This window comes from Schistosoma haematobium, chromosome 4 (assembly GCF_000699445.3).
Source record: "Schistosoma haematobium chromosome 4, whole genome shotgun sequence".
NCBI classification, from domain to species: Eukaryota; Metazoa; Platyhelminthes; class Trematoda; order Strigeidida; family Schistosomatidae; genus Schistosoma; species Schistosoma haematobium.
The window spans coordinates 45,635,497-45,649,994 of NC_067199.1; the positions used below are offsets into that span (position 1 = coordinate 45,635,497).

At 35.0% G+C, this 14,498-nt stretch overlaps 1 protein-coding gene across 2 annotated transcripts in view; it reads left to right on the forward strand.

The window, feature by feature from the left end:
- Positions 1-331: 331 nt before the first annotated feature.
- Positions 332-14,498, forward strand: part of RUSF1 (RUS member 1) — a 35,398-nt gene continuing 21,231 nt past the window's right edge. The window contains exons 1-9 of one of the 2 annotated variants that reach the window (XM_035730178.2): positions 332-418; positions 2,008-2,239; positions 2,277-2,354; positions 3,404-3,518; positions 5,368-5,413; positions 5,471-5,503; positions 6,167-6,272; positions 9,336-9,437; positions 14,068-14,138. In XM_035730178.2, the coding sequence (XP_035587942.2) occupies positions 2,114-2,239; positions 2,277-2,354; positions 3,404-3,518; positions 5,368-5,413; positions 5,471-5,503; positions 6,167-6,272; positions 9,336-9,437; positions 14,068-14,138 (677 nt within the window). In that variant the 5' untranslated portion in view covers positions 332-418; positions 2,008-2,113. Of the gene's footprint in view, positions 2,240-2,276; positions 2,355-2,389; positions 3,519-5,367; positions 5,504-6,166; positions 6,273-8,412; positions 8,730-9,335; positions 9,438-14,067; positions 14,139-14,498 lie in introns of both variants that reach the window. The other variant, XM_051216550.1, reaches the window with a different exon arrangement.

A 14,498-nucleotide genomic window follows, 5' to 3' on the forward strand; every position in this document is an offset into this window, starting at 1 on the left:
ATTTTTCCACAAAAACTCAAATGAGAATTTTAAATCTTATCGTACTGATTGCTTAGTTATTAGAAGCGACGACTGCCAACTCCGACCCTTCTTATCATAGTCAGCTTTATATACGACAAGATGAATTTGACATCATAAATTTCTGCAACGTAAAACATCCAGAGGATGCTGACAAAGAAAATGATTAAGTCAGGTAGGAAAGTATGAGACCACCGAACGGTTTCATGTCTTGATAGCTTTAAGCCTCTTATTTAAAGTAAGTTACTGAACTGGTGGTGATAGAATTCAATTACTGCGTTTTAGTGATCTCAGAGTATAATACTTTTTCAAGGTCGTTAAGAGCCTAAACAAAATCATGACTGCGTAGGAGTTTTCGATTGCCTTTAAAGTTCGAGTGCTTAAGGCAAAGTCAAAAGATGTATTTTAACTGTCGTTTTTTTATCTTATATATTTTTAATTATTATCTGCAATGGGAAACAGTGTAATTGAGGCCAATTAAAAATGGTATACAACAATGTATTATGAGTATTCAGTTTATAGTGAGCACTCCATGTGACCCTGATTAAGACATTTTACTTGGGCCTCGCCATTCACTTTTTGATGCAACCTCTTGTGAATCACGCATCAAAGAGCAAACACAGTCTAGGCTACTGGTCAACCCTATTAGTAACGCTCTTCTGAACGATGTAATTTCAGCCTCTTCTGTAGAAATTTTCAAGATAAGGCTTAACAACCATGTCAATATCTGAGGTTAACATTTATTGCTTTGAATGGCTGTTACCTACATGATTTGATGGTGACCGAGGCTTTTTCGCGTACTAGTCTTGCCGCATTTCTCGCGATTTATCTATTATTATTAGTATCTTTCTACATCTCCCTTTATTGTTTATCACCTCCGTTCGGTTTCCATTTGTTTTTACATGTAGTTGTTTGTTTTTTTTACGATCAGTCAATAAATTTATTTCAAACTTGTGTACTACATCTAATAGTATTCTACTTTTAAGGTACTTCATAATACAACTTACTAGTTGGCTTCTTTATAAAAAGGTATTTCCTGGTTCCATCAAACCCAATGCCATTGAACAGACACATTTATTTATAATGGAGATATACTAGCCTTCAAATAAGTCTGATTTAATGGGATTAGTGCAGGTGATTGACTAAACTACCTACGTTGGTCGATACTCGAAACCAAGAATATTACCTTGGCACTAAAAAGCAAACGGTATTAAAATAAAAGATCTACATTAACTTCTCACGAAAATATTACATACTAGAATAAGAGAAACTCGAGCTATAGTCGAAGTTCTAGCACTTGTGCGTACACTTTGTTGATGACTACTCCGATAAATAAAAGATAATCTCAGGTAAAATAAGGGAATTTTATATATATTGAGCAGGTGAGTATATATCTACTAAGCCTTGAGTAATAGCACTTTGATTCCTGCATCTGTGACTGAGGAATTTTCCGAGTGAGAGAGACTTATGAAACTCCTCATTGTCTTTAAGTCTATCATTTTGGCTAGCCAGAAACCTCTGTTCCAACTTAGTGGGCCACATGTAGATGTAAGCAACACTAACAAAGATTTATCAGGATAGAGCATGCGGGCAAATAACTTTGCTGCTGTTCCATGTTCACTCAAGATAGTGAAAAATGTAAAGACGCACAAATTTGAATACTCTAACTTCAATGCTTCTGTGTAAAAGAATTGATGACTTTATTTCACCAGATGTCTAACTCAATAGTGTATTTCAGAAATTACTTTAAAAATCAGTGTATTTAGTATTGAATCATGTGTAATATGAGGGTAATTGATCAATTAAATCAATCCAATTAGTGCCTAACGCCTCAAGAGAATTATTGCTTGTGAAACGTTTCTAATGTGTAACTACTTAAGATCGTACCCCAATGTATACATACATAATTTTTAATGCACTGTCAAGAATAAAAACAACACGAGTCCTAGTGTAGTCACGAAAAAACTTCATTTTATATTCTTTCTTTAGACTAGTGTTTTCCACAATATTCAATTTGAGTTATAAATAAATCTTATTGAGAGGCTTTTTCCGATAATTAACAACAACGTGATAGTTACTTGTTTATAATTGTCCAATGACTTCAAAAATGTTTGTTGAATCATACGGTGATGAAGTTTCTCGTGTATTTACATTGGAGAAAAGTCAAAGTCGATCAATTAGCTCATTATTTGATCTACACTTATCATGGGTGACTTTTAAGGTTTATCAAATGAAAAATTTCATAAAACATATTTTAGAAGTTTTTTCTTCCTGTTGGATATCCATCTAGTGTTAGCAATGATTATTTAGAATATCAAATTTGGGACACTATACAGGTAGGTGATTTTTTTCATTGCTAACGTTTCATTAGTTAGTGTACCGTTATGATAATTGGGTTCTTTGAGTCCAAAACACCTCTCTAGGATACGTACTCGGCTTTCAAGAAGTACTATTGGATCGTGGATTTGAATACTTCTTCAACTAATACGAGTCTTTAACTCGTTTACAAAGTATATATTTACATACTTGGCTTTGAACTACGTTCGTTTTGGGGTTATTGATACGATCTGTATGCCAAAACTTGAGTTGGTGTGGCGTTCGGTGTTAGGTGGTTGTAGGTGGATAGTCAACATGATACTCTAGACATAGATTTCTCCCTAGTTGGCACTGGTTAGCAAGGTGTTCCTGTAATCCGGTAGTTTTAATAGCCCTCACATAAATAGTATGGCTGCAAGCCAAATACATAATTCAGTTGTTGATGAATAAGTAGCAGCAAGACACAAAAGACGTTTCTTCTGAATGGTGATTCGGATGTTGTCGTGTATAATAAAGATTATACTGAAGTAAATGTTTTCATTCACGGTGGCTGCGTTGCATTTTTATCGGTTATGCACTGTATAAAGTATTAAGGTTTATTTCTAAGCAATAACGTCATCAGATGGTGGTTGGAGGTATTCGACAGGAAGCTCTGAACCTAGGTTTCGTGCTACTTGGCATTTGTCAGCAACGTGTACCTGTAATCTTGAGGGAACTGATGCTACCTGACGGATTCGATTCTGTGTCACCCAGCTTCACAGTCAAAGACGACATAGAAAATATCCAAGGTTAAAACATCGCCGCTGTATATCGCGAACTGACTGAAGCTGAGATCTTACCATTTTACCCAGTGATTCTAATTGTTAAAGGTGCACTTCAATACCCGCATATCCTAAGTTCGATTTCAAGTAAAGTCGTAGGTGTATACTGTCAAATAATTCCATACTAAGATGACACATCTATCCAGTGCTTCTTAGTTTTTAATGATTATCCCAGCTAAGATAAATCCGTCATGAATACTGTCTATATTCTCTATCGTTAATATGACTTCCTTCTTTATTTTATACAGGCATTTGCCAGCAGTATCACTGGTGCTCTTGCATCACAAGCAGTTTTAATCGGTGTAGGTGTTGGGAACTCATCAGCTACCATATTAAGTGCTAGTTTAACGTGGATGTTTAAAGGTGTTGTTCATTTGATTATTTTAAAATATTTTATAACATTTTAATTTTTTTATTGGTGGTTTTGTTGTGTAACTTTGTAACTTTCAATTTCTTAATAAAACTCTGTGAACAATACAAACTGAAGCTTGTCAGTGAAATTGTGAAAAAGTATCAGTGTACACCCCGACCGTAGTCTGATCAACCCAAATGGGTTGGTACCTGACGAAATCTCAGCACGGATTCGAAAAGCTCGTTTGGCTTTTGCCAACTTACGTCACCTATGGCGAAGGCGAGATATCCGTCTATCATTTAAGGGACGAGTATACTGCGCGGCAGTTCTTTCTGTTTTAATTTACGGCTGCAAAACAAGGCCGTTAAGAGTAGAAGATACTCGTGAGTTACTAGTATTTGACCACAGATGCCTTATAAATATTGCTCGCATCTGCTGGGATCACCGGGTAAGTAATAGTGAGGTTAGACGCAGAGAATTAGGGAATGATGGCAAATCAGCTGATGAGGTTGTGTATCTTCGTCGACTGAAATGGTTGGGCCACGTGTTTCGTATGCCTGAACACCGACACGCAATGTTGACTATTGTTGGGAATGGTTGGAAGTTCGGGACGGCCAAACCAAAACGTGGCATCAGTGCTTGAAGTCACTAAATTCTGGTCTGAGCTATGTTGGTAGATGCAGACTACTTGGTCGGGATCCGCGTGACTATCATAACCAATGGTTGGAGACTCTTGGTGACATGGTTCAGAATCGATCACAATGGCGTGGGTGTGTATATTGTCTGTTTTCCCTTAAACTATGAGATTAAAATCGCTTCATATCTTTCTTTCTACTAACTAATTCTTTCTTCCTGTACTATATCCTTATTGCAATCTTTCTTTTATATATTACCACTATTGACTTAACTACTCCTATGAATCTGGTGTTCATCTTGTTGTGCTAATGTGGTATGGCAACTTGGACCGATGCATGTATGTGCCTGGTCCTTTGTTGTAACTGACTGCCTGAGTTGTGAATATATGTATGTGTTCTCCCTAAGTAGAACGGTGATAAATGCAGTCATCAAGTGAACATTGTACTGTGTCGTATACAATGAAGAATAACTTTAGCTGTTAGAACTGAGGTAGAAATTTCCTATTTGCGATTTCTAGAGGATGATATCTGATTTTTGAATTCAATTATATATATTCACTTGGTGTCGTTTACTTGTATATTCCCATTGTTATTTTGGACTGCAATTGATCAGTCTAGTGTTGACATATGTGCATCCTGTGCGGACTGCCTCGATATTGTTTGAAGTCACAAGCTTTATAAGCAAAGATGGATAGTGGCTAGCAGTTGAGTCCAGTTTGATGATCGTTTCCTCCTATTTGGGACTCATCAGCTGGATGTACCTACATCTCAGAGTTGATGCTCATTCTGGGACTCAAACCCAGAACTGAAATGCTTGGCTATAATCGTATACCCAGACAGTTTTGCTGAATTCAGTTTATCAGCAATAGTCTGAACAGTAAATCGGCAATCAAAACTTACATATGATCGAATATGTTTGATGTTTTTATTAAAACACAAGATTAGCGTTTGTCATACTTTTCCATCATTTTTGCAGTCATTACAGTCATCATTTGAATTGTTGGTCTTCTTGAAAAGAGATGTTTTTGTTAATAGGTTATCTACAAAAGAACTTCAACATTCTATGAATTTTCTCTGAGTTTCATTAAAACTCTTAGTTGTTTGGTCCGGGTAATCGTCAACTATACAAGTTAAAAGAAAGAATGATTATACTTAGTTAAAATGTATTGTGAATTGTGAAGTTTATCAATGATATTATCATTATTGTTCATTTTTGATTTTCTAGATGGTTCAGGTATGATTGGAAGAATTATATTTGCTGGTTATCATGGGTAGTGATCGATTGATTTCTTAAAATTAACTATATGATACTACCTATTATCTTGTAGAATTAAATTAGACTGTGATTGCAAATTTTGGAGGTAAGCAGTTATGTTATGAACATTATTTGATATTTAACTCACTCATGTACTCACTAGTGACTAGATTCAAGAGGTAATTCTCGGAGTTCTAGTGAGAAACCGTGATTAGTAGAGTTCGACGATATCTGTTATGCGACAGTTGCTCATCGATGATAGTTGGAGCTAGTGGTGTAATATCGTGAGTTGATTGAAGTTAAACATTAACACCGTTGAATGTCGACTCAATGGTTTGGAGGTTTAGCGTTCACGATCAAGTCTGAAGGCTCTGTGTCCGAGTCCCACGTACGGGATTGTGAGTGGGCATCGTCGAGGAGTCCTGTATTGGGACTAAACGGCCGTCCAGTATTCCCACATTTTCAATGGTGGTCTAACATTGATCGTATCATTTAGTTTAAGCAACTGCATCGTATCACCAGCATTCACACAGAACAATGCTTAAATGCTAGGTAACTTAGTTACGTCAAACTACCAAACTGTTTTAAAGTCCTCTAGTATAACATCTAACAGTGAAATATATCTGTTATATATTTAGTGTTTGTCAATCAAAGATTGGTTATTTGAGAAAAATGGTCAATGTTAACTCTACTTTTTATTATTCATCAGTATGTGTCTTGAAGTAGTTATCATTCTTAGTTATTCATTTTTTCCTTTACTTTTCTATAGATTTGTTGCTGATATCTTAAACGATTGTGCTTTATTCCTTGAACTAATTTCTCCACTATTCAATGATATGTTCACACCGTTACTTTGTCTTGCTAATGTACTTAAGGTAATTCGTATTTATTAATATTGGTTTGGATGTATTCTATTGTCTACCCTATCCTTTTGCTGCTAAGTTTTCTGTTCTTTGAATAGTTCATAGAGGGTTAGACCTTATTTTTATTTTTGGGTCGCACTATGAATTTCGATGGTTCCATTTATTATTATCGGATGTTGTGGATATTGTTAAATGTTTCGGTATTACACTACGGGTTCACCTTAGAGAACCATTTAAAATCAAAAGTTACTGGTTTCGTTTTGGTATGGAGTTCGTCTTTACACTCCCTTAGCCCCACTAGGTATCAACCCCATCACCTTCAGGCCTCGCTGTGACTCCTTCACATTCAGACTACTGAGTTTTTACCCAATGATTTTCATTTCCAGCTCCATTGAATTTGTGATATTCTACTACCGTCATCCGTTTCGACTTACTTCGGTTTGGGCGCCCAGGCAGTATTTAAGCCCTCACACAAATCAAATGATGAAGTGTGGTGCACATATATCTGGTGCCTCCTTGTACCAATGTTTATGTTTAAATTAATAAACAAATATGTTTCTGTTAGTGGCGCTTGTCTGAATGCTGAAATGACTAATATTCTCTGCTTACATATTTTCACCAGAAACCGAGAAGTAACCGCTCGAAGTTAGTCCTTTTTAAGCCCGTGGGTTGATTGAAGTCAGAAGTGTAATTTATCAAATGCCAATGTTAAGAGCTCAGAAAGTGGCCTAAAGCTCCTTATTCCAACCCTCAGTGAATTCGTGAATATGCGTTCCTATAGAGCATCACAGTACGACAAAACAGCCGTTCAGTGTTTCCTGGTTTTCACTAAACACAAGCTACCCATAATCGCGTTTTGAATTCCGCGCAAAAATCAAATAACCGTTATCTTAAATCTGATTGGTTCGCCTGAAGTGTATACTGTTACTCAATCACTATCTACCACCAATTCTTTCAGTAAACAGTAAAAATGTGAAGTTATTATTAGTCCATGTTCATATGGAACTTCAAAAATACCGCGTTCAGCCCACATTTTATTCCTAACTATTACTCCTGACTCCAAATGGTCAACCCCCAAATTCAAGTCAAGACTCAAATTCCTAACGCTGAATTTTTTGAGTTTTTATGTTTCCAATTAATTGTTCATATCACTTGGATTCTGGTTGACTGAAGATTAACTGTACTTTCTCGAGCCTGCCCCATGGCTCGCTCAAGGTCATCGGTGAAATATCTTTTCACCAATATCTGATATAGGTTTTTTGTACTAATATTATAAAGTTGAACCAACACCAACTGAAGGACCTGTTTTGTCCAATTTCACTGAGCTATACGGGCATCGATCGGCCTGTCGCGTTGAGAAACTTACACTGACTGCTCACTGAGCAGTAATCAATATTTTAGAATTCGACCAATACTAAGGACTAGGCGAACATGACATATGTTATTACTCAGTTACTAATTAATGCACACTTGGGTCTTTTGTACGTCCATCAGTTCACACTGTTATTGAATCTCAAACTCAAACGAAATATCTATCCAGTAATATCTGATCATGAATATGTTTTCTTGACTTGGTCGGATCCTTCAGTTTATCTGTGTATATTACTATACATCAGCATCTTTCTTGTTTTAAATCACTTTGTATCCTGTGAGACCCTGAATGACATGGCTCAAAATCGTTTGCAATGGCGCAGGTGCATCCACTCTCTGTGTTCTCCCAAATTCTAATCTTCTGAATTCTTCATGTCCCTTTTTTTTCCTCTTTCCAAATTTCTTTCACTGGATTATACTCTTTAAATAACATCTCCAAACCCTAATCTTCCCGATTACTGCTTATACTCTTATTACCTCTACCACTACGGGATTTGAATCGACAAGTGCATCTCTGTGCTAATGTGGTGTGGCAACTCGAACTGATGTACGTACGTACAAAGTTCTACGTTGTTACTGACTGACTGACTGAGTAGCTTATGTGATTCCATAAAATTATTCGAATTATATCTATATTTATTTGTAATGAAGTTAAGGATAATCTAAATTCATCCTATTACGTTCAGTACTATATATCTCCAACAAATCATAAAGGTCATGATTTCAAATTCATCTTTTGTAACATTACTACTATAACACTGTCAATCTTATCTCCTTTCAGTTTCCAGGGATTACTTGCTCACTTGCGCCCGTTACTCCCAATGGAGCATAGGCCGCCAACCAGCATTCTCCAACCCAATCTGTCCTGAACCTTCCTTTCCAGTTCTGTCCAATTTTTGTTCATTTTTCTCATGTCTGTCTCCATTTCTCGACGTAATGTGCTCTTTGGTTTTCCTCTTTCCCTTTGACCTTCAGGATTCCATATGAGGACTTGCATTATGACACAGTTGGGTGCTTTCCTCAATGTGTGTCTTATCCACTTCCAGCGCTTCTTCCTGATTTCTTTCTCCGCTGAGATCTGGTTTGTTCTCTCTCACAGTAGGTTGTTACTGATAGTGTCTGGTCAACAAATCCTAAGTATTTTGCATAGGCAACTATTAATAAACAATTATATCTTCTGGATGATTGTTTTTGTAGTTCTCCGATTTTCAGCTCCATACAGGGATTATTCATCACAAATCGATTTATCATGAAAATGATCATTTCGTTGAAAATTCTTAGTTTATATAAAAGTATTTAACTTAATTGGAAATCAGTTTATGGTTCACTGTATCCCACATTGTAGGTTGAGAGTCAAAACACTTGTATGGGTATATTAGATGTATATATGTATAGCATCGTTCATACTTGTAATTTTTTCATTATTTTTCTGAATTACTTAACCAGACACATATTTTAAAGATAGCTTGTATTAACTGTGGATGATTGTTCAGCAGTATGAAGTCGACGCTCTTGGCTTAAATCTTAATGACCCCAATATCTGATTCATGGCCAGACTGTATGTTGAAGTTTGTAAAGGGGTCTTGCACTAGGTATTCAATAGTTCACATTTTAAATTAATTCGAGAATATAAACTATCAAATTAAATTATCTTTACATACCTACTATGCCAAACGTACATATACTTCATTTCTTTCAAAAAAGTCTTTAGTTGGTGTCGCTGGTAGTGCAACACGTGCAGCTATTGTTCAACATCAAGCGACCAATAATAATTTAGCTGATGTATCAGCTAAAGATGGTAGTCAGGTTAGTTTTATACTTTCCATATAGTTTTATTTTACTTACAACTCTATGAATTGTACTATTGAACTAGTTAAGATTAATATAACTACTTTTCATTCAAAGCAATTAGTCGCTTTGATAAAACAATTAGATGATAGAGTTAATCTGAAAAGTGTAATATACACAAGCTGTACATTTCCAACCATCTAGTTACATCTGTACTTTTCAAGGCATTTTATACGGAAACATATAAACATCAATTCCATAAAAAGTAACAATAAACAAAAAGTGATAATTGTATTGTGGTGTATGCTACTTATGTCGACGGACATAAGTAGTATGTAACACCAATCGGAAGTGGAAAACCTGGCAGCAGAAAATTAAGAAGATCAAGTCAATGAGAATAGAAAGGAGTTGTGAATTTGAAGAATCATGCGAAATGTAAAGGACAAATGATGGAAATCTGCAAATGGAGTAATCAGTGTATGGTTTTCATATTTTAATAAGATACTTTGTAATTTTGTTCGTCGCTTATCAGCGAGATGACTCTGTTAAGGTGACGCATCGACGAAATACTGGTCGTATATGATAGAGTTCGATACTTCTCAGTTATTACATACATCCAACTTTCCACAGAATTATATCGTACTTTTGAGGAAGAAAATAATGACCAATTACCCTTTCTGGACACACTTTTGAGCCAAGGGAAAGATGGTACTATAAAGCAGTCAGTTTATAGGAAGGTGACCTGAACTTTGCAGTATTTACCTACAGTTTTTGTCCTCTGTAGCACAAACAAGGCTTGGTAAAGTAAGTTGTCGACAGAACACAACGAATATGCATTACAGATGTGTTTGAAGAGGACTCAAAACTCCCGACTGAAACAGTGATATTAAACGGTTACCCGCTGAACTTTATAAATCGATGTAATTCAGTTGTTCTCTTTACCATTTAGAGGAAAGTCAAACAGCATAACTTTCAGACAGACACTAGAAGTAGCCATAGTGATAACATACTACGCTGCTAATTTATTGTAACTGAAATGTCAAGCCCATAATTCTACATAGGCCTAGACGATCGCATCACACCCCATTCTTTTTTTTCGTTCTCAATTAATAATCATTATTTAATGTTTATCGGAGCTGTCATTTAGTTGATCTTTATAAGTTTTCATATAAAATTCCTTGACAAGTACATGTATAATCAGATTGTTGGAAATGCACAGCTTTAATACATTGTATTTTTCAGACCAACTCCTCATACTTTTAGTTCATATTGCCCAAGACCCATTAAGTAATACCATTCAATGAGCATTCATTTAATGAGATACATTTTTTCGTAGATACGCTAATAAAATGCATAAAACACCTTGAATGTATAAGGGGGAAAGTTTACTTCGGGATTTAAAAGTAGAATTAATGTAGTGTGAGTAGAAAACTGCATTTTGGTTAGAATATTATATCGTTTATTCATACTAAACATTCAAGCGAATGTTTTTTTAATAATAAAGATTTTTGTTGAGTATAAATGTCTAGACAGATCAGGATCTCTATATATGTATCCGTTAGATCATTCTTGCTTAATGTCATATTATTAATATAGGGTTGTAGAGATTGTTGAGTTTCATTGAGATCATGAACCAATCGATGTTAGACCACCACTGAAAACCACTGGGAGCACTGAACCATGGTTTAGTCCTGACATAGGACGCCTCAATGATTCCCACCCACCCTCATAATCACTGAGAGTTGGTGGTATACTTTTAGTCTTACCATTTATTCAGCGACTAAATAATGCAATATGTGCTCTACATTTTTATTATCACTAATTGGTAGCATTAATGCTTCTTCATGTTCAGAAGCATTAATGAGGATTCGTGAAATTTATGGTTGAGATTTGTTGACACCTATCAACATGGGGTACCTACAGTTTTTATAGAGAATTAATACGCTGTGTAATTTAAACCTACACCATGTATTATCGCTATCTAATGTATTACCAGTGATCTATTCGTGCCAACTGAAATATTAATTAATCACTAAGAACTGACCAACTTCATATTTGTTTAGTCCTGTTATAGTAATCGAATTCTGTTGATCAAGTTAGAATGTATCCACTAGTTCAAGTGACAAACACGATATTGGTCAATTCTTAACCATCAATCATTATAATTTTATGATCTTATTTTTGTATTACATAAGACTTGAGTAAATGTTGTTTTGACTAAGGTGTTGGTTAATTAGCTTATTTGAAGCTTTAGTTATAAGTATTAAACTAATTACTTATGTGCAGTAGTTCAAGTGATACTCACTTGAATACCACCCAAATCAATAGTGTTTGTTTAAATTGGTTCTTTATGGATTAGTTTAATATGAAGTTCACAATTGATTTAATCAGTAGTGTATTATAGGGTAACAAAAAAAGAAGCATAGTTTGAAATGTCATGTTTTCATACTCTTGCTGCTATGGTTACAAATAACTTCATCCATCGGTCTTGTTTTTGTTTTTTTTCTATCTGAATCATAAGATTTGTGTCAATGTAAATGGTAATGTTATGACATTGCGTCTCCCAATTATTTTGTTTTTGCCAAAATCCCGATCGCCAATTGTTATGACCTTGGATGTCTGACTTTTCGATCACACAACTTATCTACCAATCCGAATACGACTTATACGAATCTTCACACTAGGCCAACCAATGACGTTCAACCGGTGTGGGCAGTTTAGTGTCCTTATTGGTCCTATGTCCTACGAGCCCTTCCACTTGAGTCCAGAACAAGATACCAGCTTCCGAATCAGAGCAGATCGTTTATTTCAGGCATACTTAGTTTATATATCAATCACACAGACCGCAACGTACCATAAAATAGGAAATAATATTTGTACACAAATAAGCCCAAAAAGTGGCTGTGAATGTGGGAGGCAGTAGTTAATAAACTGAACATAAGAACCGTAAATCGTACAATAATAAATTATAGGCCAAAATAAAGCTTGTCATAAGAGGGATATAAATATACATAGTGTAATTGTTGAGTAGTTATACAATAAGAATATTAGTCCATGAATAGTCCTCGGAAGTTACCTGTAACTTAATCTCCACTCGGATATAACAGGTAATTGTATGCATTCATTGTAGCTACTTTATCATAGTAGTATATGGTATAGAATATTTCGTATCAATTCACTTTGAGATTAGTAAACGACTGTTTTTCTTCCGCAATATTTAAAGACTATTGAATTATTCAATGATCATGTCTGTGTACTCAATGTGATCTTCAATAAATCTTCATGTTAGTTAGCATTCATCATTAAGGTGTTTATCAACGGTCTTGAGAGAATTGATGCCCTTTCCAAAAATACTCAAAATCTGTACCATTCAGTAGTATGAAAAGATAAATGTTTCAATTGAGCTTTTCATCATTAGAATCTGATCAACATTAAGAATTAACCAACATCAGTCACATTACTCATAAATCATTTTCGGTGTAAATTTAATTAATTTCAGTCACCATAATTAATTAATGTAATTTCAAGCCTGACAACAATACCGAGGCTAGATGTAAGGTTTTAGGCAAATAAAGAAAATCAGTTGATAGGACTGTAAATCTTCATCGACTAAAGTTTCTGTGACATGTATTATGTATGCTCGGCCACTTCAAATACTGATGCTCAGTCTCAAATGGAATAGGAATAAGTTGGACGAAAACTAAGAGCACCCAAACATAAGTCCATCAAATTACTAAATGAGCCATGATGAATTCAAACTTCCTGGTTACAGTCTACATCATAGCTATGATCAATTAGTGGTTGTAGATTTCGGGTTAGAATAGAATGGTTTTATTCACTGACTATCTTATTAATAACCTTCTTTTTATTTCCTCTTTTTAAGTCATATAATCAATCACTGAGACTGCTATTGTTTCGACTTGCTTGTTATACATTTTGTTAATTACATCTTATTGTGTTAATACGGTATAGGAAATTGGGCTAATGCATATTTATACCAATGTCTAGGTTCATTAATGACTGGTGGTTAAACTTTATTGATTCGCATATGTTATAATCTTTTCAATATATATTTCACATACATGAATATCAGAGGGATTTTTGTGGATATTATAGTAATTTCAATGGTTGAGATCATGAGTCAATTGAAGTTAGACTATCATGGAAAACCTGAAAGCAATGGACGGCTGTTTCGTCCTATTGCGGGACTCCTTAACAGTGCGAGTCCACGATCTCGCCTGGCGAGATTCGAACACAGAACCTATCGGTCTCACGCGCGAATGCTTAACCTCTAGACCACTGAGCTGGTCGGCATCCAACTACTGTGTTAATGTCTAACTTCAACTAATCCACGAAATTGAGCGACATATTCATCATTGTGTTCAGTGAGTTACTATCTCATAATAGACCCGATTGAACTCTACTAATCACTGTTTCTCACTAGAACTCCAGGAAATACCTCTTGAAGCCAGTCACTAGTGAGCATATGTTGATTATAATCGGAGAGAGGTTTTGTGGATATTATAGTAATATTAATAGTTGAGATCATGAGTCGTGAATATATTTACAGATCAGTTCAATTCTTTTATGTAATATCACATAGACAAAAGCTTATTTTGTTAAGATTATTTACTTTTTATTCATATAGGAAACCTTATCTAATTTGTTGGCATGGTTACTTAACTTTATTTTGTTATATATGGTGACCGGTAATCAATTGTAAGTGATATTATAAATTTACTTCTATCATCTGTTTATTTAATATTAATATCTACATATAGACATAAATTTATGGGTGTTCAATTTTTAAAATTCTGTGTAGCACTTGTTAGTATTGATGATATTTGTCTGAGCTCCGACATGACTAAACTTGACTGACTACAGCTCCTCGCCAGAACCTAAGTTACTCCATAATGTAATACTATGAAACAGGTTATCCATTTATTTTAAATCGTGATAATTTAATAGCAATAAAATCAGATGGTAATAAGACCGAATTTTTCATCACAAGCTAACAATATCTCAAAAATCAAGTAGTTCTAAAGATGTGTAGCTAGTGAATGTTAGGAGTGGTTGACC